The sequence below is a fragment of the Meriones unguiculatus genome, chromosome 3, assembly GCF_030254825.1.
Source record: "Meriones unguiculatus strain TT.TT164.6M chromosome 3, Bangor_MerUng_6.1, whole genome shotgun sequence".
NCBI lineage: Eukaryota > Metazoa > Chordata > Mammalia > Rodentia > Muridae > Meriones > Meriones unguiculatus.
Window position 1 is genome coordinate 43968635 of NC_083351.1, and position 17805 is coordinate 43986439.

At 38.6% G+C, this 17805-nt stretch overlaps 1 protein-coding gene and 1 pseudogene across 5 annotated transcripts in view; one reads left to right on the forward strand and one right to left on the reverse strand.

Moving 5' to 3' along the window:
• Fktn (fukutin) overlaps positions 1-17281 on the forward strand; it is a 54458-nt gene extending 37177 nt beyond the window's left edge. For all 5 annotated transcript variants that reach the window (XM_021654856.2, XM_060379926.1, XM_060379924.1 and 2 more), the window contains one exon: positions 12280-17281. In XM_021654856.2, the coding sequence (XP_021510531.1) occupies positions 12280-12493 (214 nt within the window). In that variant the 3' untranslated portion in view covers positions 12494-17281. The remainder of the gene's footprint in view (positions 1-12279) is intronic.
• Positions 1046-4286, reverse strand: LOC110559436 (eukaryotic translation initiation factor 1-like; annotated as a pseudogene).
• Positions 17282-17805: the final 524 nt, after the last annotated feature.

The following is a 17805-nucleotide window of genomic DNA, read 5'->3' on the forward strand; positions in this document are numbered from 1 at the left end:
CACTCTTCTCAAAGTTTGGCTATGGGTCTCAGCATCTGCTTTAATACCCTGCTGGGTAGAGTCTTTCAGAGGGCCTCTGTGGGTGGGCTCCTATCTTGTTCCTTGTTTCTACCTTTTTATATCTATCCCATTTGCCTTTCAAAATGAGGATTGAGCATCTTACCCAGGGTCCTCCTTCTTGCTTAGCTTCCTTAAGTGTACAAATTTTAGTATGATTATCCTATATTATATGTCTAATATCCACTTATAAGTGAGTATATACAAAGTGTGTCTTTCTGCTTCTGCGATACCTTACTCAGGATGATTTTTTCTAGTTCCCACCATTTGCCTACAAATTTCATGATTTCCTTGTTTTTAATTGCTGAGTAGTATTTCATTGTGTAAATGTACCACAATTTTTGTATCCATTCCTCAATTGAGGGACATATGGGTTGTTTCCAGATTCTGGCTATTATGAATAAGCTGCTGTGAACATGGCTGAGCAAATGTCCTTGTTGTGTACTTGAGAATCTTTTGGATATATGCCTAGGAGTGCTATAGCTGGATCTTGAGGAAGCACTATTCCTAATTTTCTGAGAAAGTGCCAGATTGACTTCCGAAGTGGTTGTTCAAGTATGATAGTAGCTTTCTTATAGAACCCAGGATCACCAGTCCAGGACTACCACAATGGGCTGGGCCCTCCCCCATGAATCACTAATTTTAGAAAATGCCTTACAGGCTTGCCTGAACCTGATCTTGTGGACAATTTTTTTCTTTTCTTTTCTTTTCTTTTCTTTTCTTTTCTTTTCTGTTCTTTTCTTTCTTCCTTCCTTCCTTCCTTCCTTCCTTCCTTCCTTCCTTCCTTCCTTTCTTTCTTTCTTCCTTCCTTCCTTTCTTTTCTTTTTTTAGATCTTTTCAGTTTATTGCATGAAGGAGTTACACTAGTTCAAGACCCCAAATGGTTACATTATACAAGTTGTGAGGTTTTTAAACTGTGACAAGGTACAGAAGGGAAATTCTACACATTGCAAGGAAATCCTCACTTACGCTTCAGAGTAATGAGCACTTAAAACCCATGAACCTTTAATGGATTGTCCTTTAGCCTGTCCAGTCTATCAGGAACTGTCATATGTTTCTGCTCTGGTCACCCTGTAGCTGAATTACTTCTCCATATTCTGGTTGCTCAATTACAGTACCATTGCAAGCAAATTTCTTCTTAAACGCCTGCACTAGTTTCTTTTTATCATAATCATCAGCGATTCCTGGGACAGTAGTAAGGGTGTTCCTGCCATTTCTCTGTTGATTCTTATATGGATAGAATCCTCAGTGCCAGCAGGAAGCAGGTCATCACCCTTGCTTGCATCAGCAAAGGGGTCGAAAGAGGGGGAGGCAGCTGAGTCCTCACCTGCAGCTTAGTGAAGTCCTCACCTGCAGCTTAGTGACTAGGGCTGAGGAATTTTTTTAACTGGGATTCCTCCTTCTCAAATGATTCTAGCTTGTGCCAAATTGACATAAAGCTATGTAGCACACTACATAACACTTAGGTGAATAGGGCTGTTTTGGAAATTTTATGAGTTTCTTATTAAAATATGATAGAAATGCCAAAATTAGTGTATAATGTGTTTTATCCGTTTAGGATAGCATACCAAAGAAACTAAAATCACAGAGCCAGCTTTTAAATCCCAGCTGTACATGTTACAGTTTTGTTGCCCTCGACATTTTTTAACCTCTCTATATAAAGTTTTCCCACTTTAAAGTAATAATATTACTTTAAAAATAATATTAGGCATTGCCATGCAGCCTTGTTTTAAGGATTAAAAGTGTTAATGTAGAAAAAGGGATTTTAAGAGTGTCAAGGTGTGCTGAATGCTACTACCTGGTACTGATGCCACTGCAGTCACAGTGAAAAGATGATCCCTTCCTTATGAGAAGTGTACAGCTTAGATGCCATCTAATCAGCTCATGAAGTGGCTGCATGTGGTTTTTTCAAAAGTCGTGCAAAACTATCACTCTTGTGTCTTAAACTTGCTGTTAAGGATGACTTTTTCTTCTCAGTGGTGTGATGGGGAAGCAGTCATTTCAGCTACCACACTTTTGGAGCTTTGGTTCATTCTGCTGCTCAGTAGCGTAGCAGTGCTTGGCAAGTGTGAAGTGCTCCCACTAACAAGAGAAATGAGCAGTGCGGGAAGTGTCTGGACAGATGGTGTGCGTCCCAGATTTTCTATCATGTAACTGTGACCCTAAAAGGCAGAGAAAAGAACGGGGAAAGGCTGTGTGGAGCAGTTTCTTTGGAAGACTCCCCAGCCATATGCGATTGTCAGCACTATTTACTTTAAGGAAATACAGGATTTATCACATGGCCATTTCTAAAGGGGAGAACCCGAAATTAGTGTAAGGGTTTTGTTTTGTTTTTTTTTTTTTTTTTTTTAGTTTTATAATACTGTTTAAAACAAAACAGAAGAAATAGTGTTTATGGTATAGTTACTATATGTATCAAACATGCTACATTTTTTATGTGTACCTTCTTTAACCCTCTCAGAAACTTTGTAATGGCAGTTTGAATACTGCTGCCTTTATTTAATGGGGAGATCAGAACAGAGCTGAGAGATAGATCTAGCCTGTGTCATTTCAGAGCCCATCTTCTATTCCTCTTCCTCCCTTTAATAAATTTTGTTCTTTGGTAATGTCATACATGTATATGATATGTTCTGGTTACTCTCTTACCTTCCTCTCACCCCTGTCTGATAACCCCCTACAAGTGACTTTGCCATATTCATGAGATTCAACAAGAGCCTATGGCCCTCTGTGTGACCATGTGTTCGGAATGATCCATATGCGCCTGGTGGATTCCCTGATGGGTACACAACTGCATACTATGTTTCCCCCTTTCCTGTTCACAGCTGACTGATAAGTGGGCCTGCCATATATACAGCTCAGTGCCAATGGGCACAGCTCCCAATTCACAGTTGCCATGGCTGTGTGATAATTATGTGGCATTTCGCAGACCTTCTCCCTACCTTCCAGTCAGAGGCCACGTTGGCATCATTTGGCTATGCTGTATCATACAAAGAAATTTAATATACATGCCATTCAATGATCTTAAGCGATCATGTCACATTTTTTTCTGTAGTATCCCCAGATTTAAGTTCCAAGCTTACTCATTATCTATTGAATTAGTAAATATTGATGAAGAAATAAATTAATAGGGCTGTGATATATATTACCAGGTTGTGTTCCTAAAAAGCTATTAATGTATTTGATAGCCACATATGTTACTGAATTTCACATTCTAATTATGGTCATTGTGACCATTATTATTATTATTGTTGTTGTTGTTGTTATTATTATTTTATTCCTTTGAGTGATTATTCCTTTTATTATTATTCCTATTATTATTACCATATTATTATTCCTTTGAGTGTTTTCCCCCCTATGACTTTTCATTAATACAAGATATCTTATCATAAAACAGGATCAGTTATTGATGAAAGGTTACTAGAATGGTTACCTGGCAAATATTTCAAAATCCATAGGCTCTCTAGATCTACCAGACACACATTTCCCCTTCCTTTCTAGTCTCCATTTCCAAATTCAGCTGCGGAATATTATGGTGCTTTATATTATATCATTTTAAATATTAGTTAAACTGATATCATTTTAAATAGTAGTAGAAACTGCTATCTAAATTTCATAGAAGTATGATTTTAGGATAATGTCCCCAGGAAATCTGTTAACCCTGGATTCAAGTCTAAATCTGTATTTTGTACCACCTAAGCTTCTGGGTGTCAGATTTCTCCTCATTTAGAAGAAAATAGCACTGCATCCTTTACAGCACATACTGCTTAGATTATATACTGCCAACCATCTGATGTGGGACTTAGGACATAGTAGGTTTCATTTCTTTGTAATTCCTAGAACTCTGATTAGGAAGGTTCAGTATCATATAGCAATTAGGGGGAAAAAGTTAGTGTATTAAAGTCTACCAGAGGGAGAACTATAGATTTATATGATACTTTGTGACAGAGGGATGAATTGTAGACATACAAAGGGTGAAATTGCTGGTAAGCTACCTTGAGTTGACTAAGTTGGTGAATGATAGTTGCCAGGGTCTCAGTGTTGAGCCACAGACATACAGGCTGATTTTCTTCTGCATATATATGTATAAAATGGTATTGCTTTTTTGCATACATGTGCATAAAATTGCCTAGGATATATGCATTTCACTTTAAAGATTTTGCTTATGGATTGTTCTCTGCTGTACTTTACGCTGCCATCATTGTATTATAAGACTCACATTTGCTGCGCATTCTTGGCATTACATGATATTCTCTTCAATTTTTAAGCATTTTGATTAGGAATGTATTGTTACCATACTGTAGCTTTAATTTCCTCTTTTTTATATTTATTGACAGATTCTCTATTTTATGAAGAACTACTAAATACCTTACTGGTTTTTCTCTGTTTGAGATGTCAGTCCTTTTCTCATTAACTGTATCTTTATGTGTTGAAACTATCTTCTTCCAATTTGTCCTTTGTTGTTCTCTCCTAATGATAGCTTCCTCACTGAAAGTTCTTAGTTTTAATGCAGTTTTGTGTATCAGTCCTATGTTCAATATCTTTGCTGCCCGTTTTACAAAATATTTTCCTATTTTGAGGTAATGAAGTTATTTTCTAGATTGTCTTTGAGATACTTTGTTTCATATGTAACAGAAAGTAAAGATCAAGTTTAAACTGGAATGTCATTTGTATGTACTAGTTTTTTGTTAGTGTTCTCTTTCTGTTCCAAGAGCCAGTCCAGTGTACCACATTTAGACTCCCTGACTTTTGACCCTTGATTTTAGTCCAAGAGTTTAAGAATGACACTATCATTGCATCTCCCAGCTCTGCCCAGACAATGGCATTGAGTTGCTTACTCTGTAAAGCTTATTCCCTCTTTAGAAATGATCTCACCTCCCTCCAAGTTTCCGTAAATCTCCCCCCTGTTCTTTCTTTCATATACTTTAGAGTACTTTTGCTAATTTACCTGCCCTAAGTGACAGATAAAGTCAGTCTTGATAACTGTCCAACTGAGGGAGACCAGAATGCTGCTTGACTCTAAATTGTCACTCCTACCATTTAGTAAGCAAGACAGGTGACATTCAGATGAGTTGATCCAATGTAGGAGCTTTCAGAAATTAAGAAAACAAAGCTAAGTCACGTTGCTTCCCACGAAGTTCGAGTTAGGTAGTTGCTCATGGACTCACAGCTTCAGGGTTGATGCTGTGCTCCTATACTTACAGCTCTCAAGAAACACACTTTTCTCTGCAGTACTTACAGCTGCAAAGCTAAAAGGCAGATTTGACTAATTTCTTTAAATGGGTATATTTAGAGCACTGACTTTTCTAAAGTGATCTCATTTCCTGCTCTTTTTCTATCTCCATATTTTGCAACATACCGATTATAGCATAGGTCTTCTTAATTGAATCTCCAGACAACAAATGAAGAGCAGATGTAAGATGAGGGACTGAGGGAAAAACCTGAAAAGGCAGTTTTCTTCTAAAGTGAGCTTTATTTTGTTTTCTTTTTTAAAGATTTTTTTTTTAATTATGTGTACAGTTTTCTGCCTGCATTTATACCTGTACCTCAGAAGAGGGCACCAGATCTCACTATAGATGGTTATGAGCCACCATATGGTTGCTGGGAATTGAACTCAGGACCTTTGGAAGAGCAGCCAGTGTTCTTAACCTCAAAGCCATCTCTCCAGCCTTGAGCTTTGTTTTTGAAAGAAAAGATTGTACCACAAAACTTTTACTTATGTGAAATAAAAATTGTGATTTTTCAAACATGTTTTGTTAAACATAGTTCTGTAGATTGCTAATTTGGTAGTATCAGAAGAGAATAGAGACATTTCCACTACAGGACTTATGCACAGGTGTTAACAGGTTTATTCAGATAAACTAAATGGTTTGGTTTTACCCATGCTACCCAGATGTCCCAAGTGTTCATTTTCTGGTGACCTGATGCGTTCATTATATACTCACGCAATGAACTACTACTGAGTGCTAAAGAGGAATGAGTTACCAGATAACTAAGGTGGGTGAATCTTCAAAACATGCAAAGTGAAAGAGGTCAGATAGGGAAGGACTTACTATGTTTTTTCATTTATCTGAGTGGTCTGCTGAGCCCAGTGGTATGCTTGTGTAATCCCAGCCCCCAGGAGGCTCAGTTAGAGGGATAGCAACAAGCTACCCAGGCTACATCCAAAACCAAAACCCTTCCTGGTTGAATTTGTATTATGGGCAGAATCAGGTAGATTAGGGTAGAGCGGGTTACTGCATGACTAGCAAGGGACACAGGAAACTCTTTAATGTGGTGATTATACATATTTACACTTGTTTTTGTGTGTGCGTGTGTGTGTGTGCATGTGTACACGTGTACCATAACACGCAGGTGGAAGTCAGAGGACCTCTTGAGAAAGTTGGGTCTCATCTTCTGCCATGTAGGTTCTGGGACTGAATTCAGGGTGCCAGGCTTGGTAGCAAGTGATTTACCACCAGCCAACACATACATTATTATTTGTTTTTTGAAACATCACTTAAAATAAATGCATTTCATTCTTTAAGATTATTTCCTAAAATATGGAGTTAGGTTAAAAAATACAAAACTATGATTTTGAAAACTGATACTAAGACAAAATATTCTAAGATTACACATTGAGAAACAGTACTGTGTGGGAGCAGAGGCAGAGAAGTTGACCAAGGAAGACTTAAGTGCATGGAGACCTTTGCATCTGACTAGACAAATTAGGTAATATGTTCTGAAGTTTAAAAATCCTTTTGTATATGGCATGAAATTTGAGCTCATAACCTTCCTATCCGATTATTACATCTAAAGAGAAATTCTTTAAGAATTATCTGACAGAAAATAACTATAGCTTGGGGGCTGGCGAGATGGCTCAGAGATTAAGGGCACTCACTGCTCTTCCGAAGGTCCTGAGTTCAGTTCCCAGCAACCACATGGTGGCTCACAGCCATCTATAATGAGTTCTGGTGCATAATGAGATTTGATGTATACATAATCAATTTTTAAAAATATAAAAAAAATAACTATAGCTAGAATCATTTTTGTTGATAAGGTGCAGTTCTAGTTATTGTAAGTCATGTAGTGAAAAGAGAAGTACTTCAAAAATTTATCCTTTGGCACTGAAGATACATTTTGTGCATGTGTTTTAAGTTATTAGTTTTTTATATAATCATAAAGTATGCTCATTCACCTATTAAATGATAGCTATCCTTACAGGCTTTAAATTGTCTACTCATTGATAATATAAATTTCTTGCTCCTCTGCCGACGTCTCTTTTTCATATATGTGTGTATATATGTGTGCATGTTCATTTAGGAATGGAGAATGAGACCATAAAATCTCAGACCCTGTTTCAACCTGTGTCCTGGAAAGTATATTAATTCCTCTGTAACTCCTCTGTATAGTCTCATCTGTGATGGGATTATAAAATGTTTAGTGGAAGAGACTAGTTGCTGTTGTTTGAAATAGGTCTCACCATGTAACACTGGCTGTCCTGGAACTCATTCTGTAGACCAGGCTGGCTTCAAACTCAGACCCACCTGCCTCTGACTTTCAATGCTGAATTAAAGGAGTGCACCATCACCAAGCAGCTCATCATCATACTGTAACTTCGGTCTTTCAGGAGTTGAGTCTAATTCTTAGATGGCTGTGTAAGGGGGATTGTTAAATATATACAAATTTGACAGTGAAAAGTATAAAAATGTTATATAATGAGGCCTATTATATATAGTTAATACATATATAATAATATGAAAGTGAAATATGAAGCAAACAGAAAAGGATTAGTAGCTAATTGTGGTAGATCCTGTCTATGATCCCAACACTTAGAAGGCTAAGGAGGGAGGATTGAAAGTTTGAGGCACAATTAAAGAGCACCAGGTATGCCTTATCAGTAACACAGGGCAGAAGATGATGCACCAGAATCTTCCGAAAGCTGGAGTAATAATGATCATCTTTTAATGTTATTTATATACAATTAAAAGTCACATTCAGGAGTGAGACAAAAATAATGACATTTGCAAATACAAAAAGAATAGGAAAGTTTAGGCCTCAGATTAACAAAGCCAAAAGGGGTACTGATGAGGTGATACAGTGGTTAAGGCATTTACCACACACGCCAAAAGGTAAGAATTCAAATCCCCAGAACCCATATCAATGTCCTGTGGGGTGTGTTGATTCACTTGTAATTCCAGCCTTAGAAGGAGCAACAGAGTAGGAAGGACTCCAGAGCAAGGCAGCTAGAGAAACCAGCTCCATTACAAGCTCGGGGTTCATTAAGAAGCCTGCCTCAGAAGAATACAAAAGGGGAGATGTGGAGGAAGATTCCCGGTAACAGCCACAGCAAGCACGTGTGACACACACACACACACGAAAAAAAGAAAAATGAGAATCCAGAGGGAAGCTAATCATGAAGTATACATGTTACAAAGATTCATAAAAATCTTTATCAGTGTGAATATAATTTTCCACATGAATGAATTACAGAGGAACAATATGGTCATAAACATTTCATTTATTTATGACCATAATGAAATTGATTAGAAATTAGTAAATAAATATTTTTTAAATCTGTGGAAAGTTTTAATATTCTCTGTTAAAATGAGTAAAAATGGAAATTATAGTGGGAAATACAAGATATTTTGCACTAAGATAATGAATGCACAACATACTGAAACTTACAGGATATAAAAGAATAAATATAAATTGATAGCCCTTGAAAAAACACTTGTAAAACTTGGGTCTGGAGAGATGCCTAGTGGTTAAGAATACTTGCTGCTCTTCCAGAGGAAGGCATGAATTCAGTTCCCAGCCACCTACAGTTTCAATGTCAGGGGACCTGACTCCTAGATTCTGCAAGCAAGCGCATACATGCAACCATGCAGACACATACATAAATACTTGTTAAGTACTCATTCAACTTAAGGATTCATATGAAGATGAGTATAGATAACCAATTAAGTGTGCCTGAGTAAAATGAAGGAAGCAAGCCAAAAGAAATTAAGAGAACAATAGACAGTGTAAAAGATCAGTTCCACGCAGTGGTTTGCTTAAAAATTAATTTTAAAATTTGTATAACAAACATTTATGATGATGGGGGTGAGACAGAGATAACATGTGCTCCCCACACACAAGCTATCTGGCCCTTTATCCTTCCCCTTCTGTTGTACTGACAGTCTGAAGAAAATACTGTGGGTGGCCTTAGGTCAACCAGTAGAGCAAAAGAGTAAGATGTGAAAATGGTTTTAAAAAAACAAACAAACTGAATTAATAACCAAAAAGCCTTTTTCTTTCTTTTTCCTTCCAAAGGGTACCAAGACCTACATGGTTTACAACAAGTTAACTGCCCATCGAGCCTTCACACAGAAAGTTAGCTGTAGGGGAGAGCAGCTGACTCTCACTACCTGGGCCTCAGCAAACCTGGACGTGGACTGACCCAGAATATCTTTAAACAGGGAAGTGGCCCAGTGAACACAGGGGAGAGCATGCTAAAAGAATCATTCTATGGTGCATATGCATCAGCGTGATTCTTTACCTTAAAGGACTGAAGAAAGCACTTCCCTCTGCACAAGGCCTCACAGTCCAGCCCCAGCCCCGACACAAGCGGGGAGGGGTTCTGGTGTTTGTATTGATGACATAAAAAAAAAATATATTAACTCCATAATTAAGCAAAAATCTTTTAAGAGACTTTGAATTAAAGGGCATTTCTTTGACTAGAAGGGAAGACAAGGAAAACCTAGAGTGTGCATCTTTTCCATTACATTCAGAAGAAGCAATGTGTGTTGGCGCCTTTTAAACAGTACGTTAGTGTTTAGGCACTGGAATAACACATGTATTGGAAGGTAAAGATATGATATACTAGTGGGAATGAACCATTTGTGTTGTTTTGATGGAAATTCTGGGGGAGTTTGGCTGTGCTCTTGCAACTGCTGCTTTTAATGCAGACTTACATTTAGAAAGGTCAGGTTCAGTTGTAGTTGACGTATCTGTCTCATTGAGCCTCCTTAATTAGCACCAGTAAACACACTGTTGTTGGGTGCTGGAAAAGCTTCCTTCTCATTTGGCAATTATGTTCATAGATTGTACAATTCAGCTGACAGAATTATTCTAACCATCCCAAAGTGGCTTTATTGGTTTTAAGAATTTTGGAGGAAAATAAAAATATCCTACTCTAGCCTACTCTTCAATCTAGCAACTGTTCTAACTGCTGTTTTAGGCAGAAGTAGAATGAAGGGAAGTGGTACAAGTTAGAAAACAGATGGGAAACATTTTTGTGATAGTAAGATCTTCTAAATTTGTACCCTAATTTAGGGTGCCTTAGTCTAAATTTAAATCGTTCACATTGTGGATCCCTTTAAGTACAGACGGCTCTGCCAGACTTGATCATAGCTTTGAAATCCAAGGTAACACCGAGAGATTTAGTATCAGCCAGTATTTACTGGTAACCCAGGCAAAGGACATGGCAGGTGCTGTTTTGTGTGACTCACTGTCCCCTTCCTGTCCATGGCCTGACTTTATAATTAGTTCAAATGTTTTATGAATTGTTTAGCTTTCCTATTTTCTTGGATCTAAGATGCTGTTTGGTTGACTATAAAGAGTAGAGAAATGAAAATCACAGAGAGGTTAGGGATTTTTCAGGGTTTTCTGTGGGGGGAGGTTAGCATTATTGTTGAATTACCTTGTATGATTTTCACATTGTTTACGTATTTTAAGTGTTTGGGGTTTGCTCTTGGATTCTTGTTCCCAGCATTGCTTTTGTAATCTGTAGTGTTCTACCATGTGTACCCTAAAGCTGTTTTTCTCTCTCGTCTCTTTGATGAGACTAGAGGCGGATATTTAAGAGAAATGCTTCGTGGCTGTTACTAGGTAGATTGTGTCTGCCTCAGCTCAGGCTCATTGTGTCAACTTGATGGTATGAGACAGGTGGACATTCTGCTGACCAGCAAGTGATTGCAGAGAGTGGAGGCTGATGACAGATGGGTGTGTCTCATTGCAAAATAAGTAATTCCATGGCTCTGAGTGTGCAGGGTAAAATTGGGACCAGCAGATGGTGGGTCTAAGCAGTGTCTTATTTCTTTCTGGGCTGTGAGATTTTCTGTGACTGTCTTTTCATACATGCAGGCTGGGACTGTCCACTAACTGCCTGTATTCACTGGCTTTTATAGAGGCAGTTGTTGCTTTCTTTAGAAATTATCCAGACACACTTTGGTGTATGGCTTTATGTTCCATTAGTGGTGAAATGGGGTATTCAAAAGCGGAATCCATTCTTGAAGGTCACTTGGTGTTAAAACATGGTAATCAAATCAATCAGATCCTTTTTCTCCATTTCTTTATTTTGTCTTTAATTTTCTGGTATATTAAATTCGTTTGGTCCCTTTTATTACCATTTCAGTATTAATTACTGAAAGTTCTTTCTGAGTTATGAAGAAAAAAACACTCATTGAGAATCCAACACAGAACATAGAGCTATGTAACTTTAAACAGACCTGCTACTTTTAATTTTCTTTTGTAATAAAGCATATATAATTTACTTAATCTGAAGTACCTATTTAAATATTTTGTTTTTTGAGACAGGGTCTGCCCTAGAACTCACTATATAACTAAAGCTGTCCTTGAACTCCTGATCCTTACTCTTCCTCTTTCAAGTGCTGTAGCACCATACCTGTCATTCTCCAAAGTACCTTTAAAATGCATGTTTTGGGTTAACTTGTAAACTCACAAACCTTTACAGTTCTGCAGTAGATATAGGCAAATTCATTATAACCAGTATAATAGGTTTAGAGATGCTCTTGAGAACTTAGGAGGAAAGGGAGGTAGAAAGTACAGTTATTGTGTATAGAGCAAAGAAAAGCCTAGAGGACGCTATTGGAATCAGTCTGTATCTGTTGGAACTCCAGATTATACAAAAGAAAAAAATGATTATTTCTTCCATCTGTGGAACCTTGGCTGTGACCTCTTTCCCTGGGTTTGCTTTGGTTTAGTTTGGTTTGTATTTTTTTCCATCTTTGGAGTGTATGGGTGGGATTAGCTCCCCTTCAGATGCACAGAGAACACAAAAGGAAGACTGGGTGGTGTTAATCCTGAAAGAAGAAAGGGGTGTTGGGCAGAAATAAACAGACAGACAAATGCCAACTCTTGCCACTAATTCTGCTTAATAACTAAGGGTTGTCCCTTATCCAAGAAAGAATAGCAGCTGGGTTACTTGGCCTAATGCCTCTACTTACCTGTGTTTTGCTGCAGGTACCTGTTTCCCAAGTTTACACTGTGCTGGACCGAGTTTGTAGACATGAAAGTCCATGTGCCCTGTGAAACAGTTGAGTACATTGAAGCCAACTATGGTAAGACCTGGAAGATTCCTGTCAAGACATGGGACTGGAAGAGCTCCCCCCCGAACGTGCAGCCCAATGGGATCTGGCCTATTTCTGAGTGGGACGAGGTTATCCAGTTGTACTGAGAATACTAAGTTAAGGTTGGATATTCCCAAAAAGAAGTGGGAAACCGTTCAAAGTGCTACTGTCTTTTTGCCTTGTGTGAGCCAAAGAAGAGAAATGGCAAGTGTGAAGACAGAAAATGTTCTAACTCATGAGCCATCGAATTAATTCTGTCATTTAGCATTACTGTGGAGTTTATACAGCAAGTAAATACTAGGTTCTGGTGAACAGGCAGAGATGAATCAACAAGTGCCTGCCTCTCTGTTATCCTGTTGGTAAACACTACTATTTTCTTTTGAGGGAAACTTACTCACCCTCTGAAGAGCTGAGGTACAATATGATGATGTATTCTATAATGATTTTTAAGATGTTTATACTGAAAAGTGAGCTCATCAGACAAAGCTAAGGAAAGATACATTAGTTACAAATAATCTATTCCTGCCTGTCCTTGGGATTTAAGGTGCTGTATTAGGACCACTTTTAAGATAGTGGAATATGAGTGAATATTTCAGTGAGTGATTAGACTTTATGTGTCATAGAAAAAAAGATGGTGACAGACTCATTTTACAAGCAATACAATACACAGTTGGCTTCAAGCACAGGGTGTTACATAAAGGAAGATTAGAGCCCATTTCAAGTCTTGTTAAGACATTTGTTATTTTCATATTTAAACTGAAAAATTGATGCTTCTGTAAGGCTTAAATGTCTGATGTCATAGAAATATCTTCACTGACCTGCAGTAGTATTCAGTCATGCTATCCAAAAGTTGTGATTTCCCAAACCTAACTTTTCTTATTTAATTCTCAATCACTGTTGGGTTCTAAAATGGGAGTTATTCATGGGTGTTTTCATATTTTCTAAGTGTATAACTCTTGTAACCTTAACTTTAATGTTGGCTGAGTTTTTTTTTTAATATGCCTTTTATTTATAAACTCCAGCTTCATCTCTTTAATTTATGGCCTACATACTAATTTTTTTAGCATGAAGATGTGATTGTTCTTCTATTCCAATATTACTTCAGGTTTCCAAAATGGAGGGCTAATGTGAACCTGGCACTATTCCTCATTCCAGATCACTGTTTTTAAAACCTGCGTCCATCTCTAGATTTTCATTCTGCTGAGTGTAATAGGGCAAGGACTCTGACTTCCTCCTGCCAATTACTACACATGTTGGACTGCTTGACTTCCTTTTTCTTCTCAAAATCACTCATGCGTTGGCTGGGGCAGCTGCGGCCCATCTCTTTACCTGCACTTAAGCAGTGCACTCTTAGTGAGAGATGCTGTCTTTTCCTTGCCTGGGAAAGGAGGTTCTCTACTCCCTGCTGCTTAGAGATGCACCTCGTGGCAGCCTGTCAGATTTTCCTTTGAACCTGTAACTACTAAAATGGAGAATATCTGAGGGAATGGGCTGGCAGAAATAAAAAATAAAACCTTGAAGGCTAGGGAGATGGCTCAGAAGTTAAGAACACCGGCTGTTCTTTCAAAGGTCCTGGGTTCAATTCCCAGCAACCACATGGATGCTTACAACCATCTATAGTGAGATCTGGTGTCCTCTTCTGGTGTGCTATAGAAATAATAAATAAATAAATCAAAAAACAAATAAATAAATAAAACCTTAGAGGAAGTAACCTGAAGCCATCCACTTCTAAATTTTAAAATTAACACAACTCTTTGGGGGGCTCTCAACAGCCTGTTAGGATAAATCCTCAATGTAGGAATATCAAGTCTTGAGGAAGGTAGCATGCCCGAGCGCTCTAAAGCTCTGGATTAAGGAATATCAAGTCTCTCTGTAACCATCATAATCAGATTTTCAGGAACCTTTACAATTGTTAAGAAACTTTTACTGAGATGACAGATCATATCAGTTTTTCCTAGAAACTAAGTCCATAGAAAATGTGCTCAAGTTTTGTAGCCAACCCTAATTTCATTTTTATATGCCAAAAATATAGCAGATAATAGTGTTCCTGAGGACAGACCCACCATACCTGGAGAGGACCGTTTGCTTGTACCCAGTATCAAAAGCAAGCACATTTCCATCACATTCTTGAGAGCTCCCACCTTCTGCCAGGAGGTCTTACCTACCCTGTTCAAATTACTTCTCTTTTATCCATCTTTGGAGTGCAAAGTCTGGGCGTGTCCACAGGACAAGCTGTGGACAAAGGTTCTATACTCTTCTCTAAGTAGAGGATAGGTAAACTTCTTGCCTTCCCTCAGGATTGGCTTTAGCTTTTAGGTTCTACCTGACCTTGGAGAAAAGGAAAGCCTTTCCGTAGAATGTGTAGGTAAGGGTCACCTCTGAAGATGATCCCATGATTCAGTCATACTGAAGCCTTAACCTTTGAACTCTGCTGAGTGTCCAGAGACCCTGGACAGGTGCCTACCACCTGTACAAATGTACAGCTCACTTTTCTTTCCTCCTTGAATATGTCTACTGTCATTCTCCTAATATGACTACTTTCTGGTCCCATTTGCCTGGTTTGCTTGAAGATACCATTTATTTTAACTTGTTGATAGTTTCTGTTGCTGAGGATATTTTCAGAGAGACCCCAAGAAGCCAGCACTTCCTTGGTTTACAACAGCCAGCTACATCTCTAAGCCTAGAGTGCATGCCCTGCTCTGTTGTGGGCATCTACATTGGCCACTGAGATAAGAGTACTAAAACTGGCCATCCCTAAGCAGAGAGCAGGCCCCCAGGTTCTCCAGCTCAGTAAAACATTCCTTCTAGCCCTCATTTCTCCCCTACTGATTAACCCAGGCGGGAGTGGGCTGAGCAAAACAGCTGAGGCTGAGGCCCAAGCACTCTGTGACTTCTGGCTGCAGTCCTGAGATTAGTTCTTTCTACAGCCTCCATGACGCTTCAGTGCTGGAGCGGGCTCTCCAGTGGCACGGGCGTCCAGTGTGCCTGCCATTCCCACAGAAGGCCTGAGGTGACAGAAGATGCTGACAGGAGTCTCAGGCTGCCTTTCTACCTATCTGGAGGGCGGGGAGCCTTACCTACAAAAAGTAGAACAGTATATGTCTGAAGACATGAGCCTGTGATTCCTAGGATGTTTAGTAAGTACATATGAAATGCACTGTTTTCTGGTTCATGGTTTCTCTGTAATTGTTTAAATAGGACACAGAGATTGTAGGCGAGGACACAGTACTCCAAAGGTCACTTGACAGAGTTGCTTAGGAATAAAATTGGAGCCAGGCATGATGGTACACACCTATAATCCCAGCACTCAGGGAGGCAAGAGGCAGGTGGATCTCTTGAGTTTGAGGCCAGCCTGCTCTACAATTCAAGTCCAGGACGTCCAAGGCTACACAGAAAAACCCAGTCTCAAAAAATAAATAAATAAAAAAGAAAAAAAAGAAAGGAAATAAAGTTGGGGGTGGGCACAGATGAGATGGCTTAGTGGGTAAAAGCATTTGTCATTAAATCTGAAAACTAGAGTTTGACCCCCCAGGACCCGTATAGTGTAAGGAGAGAACCGACTTCCACAAATTGCCTGTGACACTACACCCAGGCTCTGCTGTGCAGCCTCTCTAGCACGTGTGCAGACACACACACACATAAACACACACAAAGTGTGTGAAAAGGTTTTTTTGTATCTAAGCATTACAGGTCAAATTATATGGTTTATGAATTCAGAGTCTTTGCCATATTACCTCCATCTATAAACAAAGCTGTGTTTTTATGTAGTTGACCAAGTTGCTGTCTTCTAATATTATCCCATGTACTAATGTCTCCTCTTAAGCCCAGTCAGTTTACTCTTAAGTTTTGTGCGTGGTCTGATATGAACTTGTTTCTCAGTATTCTAGCTTCGGGCAGCAAACATCACTATAGATAATGATTTGCAGAACCAAAGATTTTGAAATGCTTAGTTTTAGTTAACTGCCTACTCTGTATAGAAATGTGGCTCATGGGTTAGTGGTAGTCTAATTGCCCAGCATTTGTGAGGGCTGGATTCAGTACAAAGCACCACAAGTCTGAGGCAGAAGGATTACCACATGATCAAGGCCTCAGCACTACAGCTTCAGCTATGTAGTGAGTTCCAGCCCATCCTGGGCTATAGTGTAAGGTCCTGTATTGAGGGAGAGAAAAGGAGGGGAGAGAGGGAGAGAAGCAGAGAGAATGAGAATATACTCCTGTCAATCATTTACCCACAAATTTATGTTTTTATTTAAGCTAGGCTAAAATCAGCAGTGTGTGCAATGCTGTTTTAAGTTCCTTCACATTAGAGCAAAATACTAATTGTAGTTAATTGTAGGCAAACAGACCAATTCAGTGATGATGCCTTTTTGTATAGAATCAGCACGCAAGTACAAATTTCCTGAGAAAATTGTTTCTGTACCCTCAGAACACCTAAGCTACAATTTGCCCTTGTAATTCCTGGACCTAACCTAATATAATTTCCATTTAGTCATGTAAACTTCTGTCTACTTATGAGTAGCTTTCACAGAAGGAGAATGTATGGGAAAGCTTTGTCATATATTATGTCATGCACTTTAAAAATTATAAGCTCTACAGCCTTATGACAATTTATTCAAAGCATGAAAGCTATTTCATGAGTGTGTTAAATGCAAATCATGCGTAGCTCTGTCAACTTGTGACATTCGACTGTAACACATGGATGTGAATTTTCTAGACAAAATTATGTTTTAAACATGAGATTTCAGTATATGCTTACCAGTTTACTATTTGGTTTTCTCTTCAGGTAGTAGTTTATGGTAGTACTGAAAATACTTTTAAGATGATTACTCTGATCTGAATTTGTAATATACAATCTACTTTGGAGTAATTAATAAACTTTTTAAATTTCTTGTGCACTTTTGTGTTTGCTTTTGAAACTTGAACTAGAAATAAAGCCACTAGCATTCAAAACTGGTAAAATGGTAATCTTGCCACAAATACAGTATTTCTAAAGTTCAAGTCAGTCTGAACAGCCTAGAGGTATACACATACACTGGGATCCAAAACTTTCAGTGGAAAGTCTGCCACATGACAGTCCTGATCAGGAGGAGTTTGGCTTATCAGCTAAGGGTAGCCAGGGAAACACCCACTGGGGGGAACCAGGATGTACATTAGGATCACAATTCTAGAAAGGTCTTCTTTTTGTTAAAGCCAAAAGCGTAAAGAAGTGCCCTCGGGCAAGGAGTGAAAGTCCTAGTTTATGCAAACCCAACAGTCTGTAAAGAAATTATATGCATCTAAAAATGTCGAGAAGAAACCAAAGAAGAGTACATAAATGGAGACATTGTCAAGCATTAGAAACTCAAGTTGTAAAATCTGCCAAAATTAGTGTGCAACTCTTAAGACAATCAGCCATGTTTTTCTAAACTCCTTATTCTAG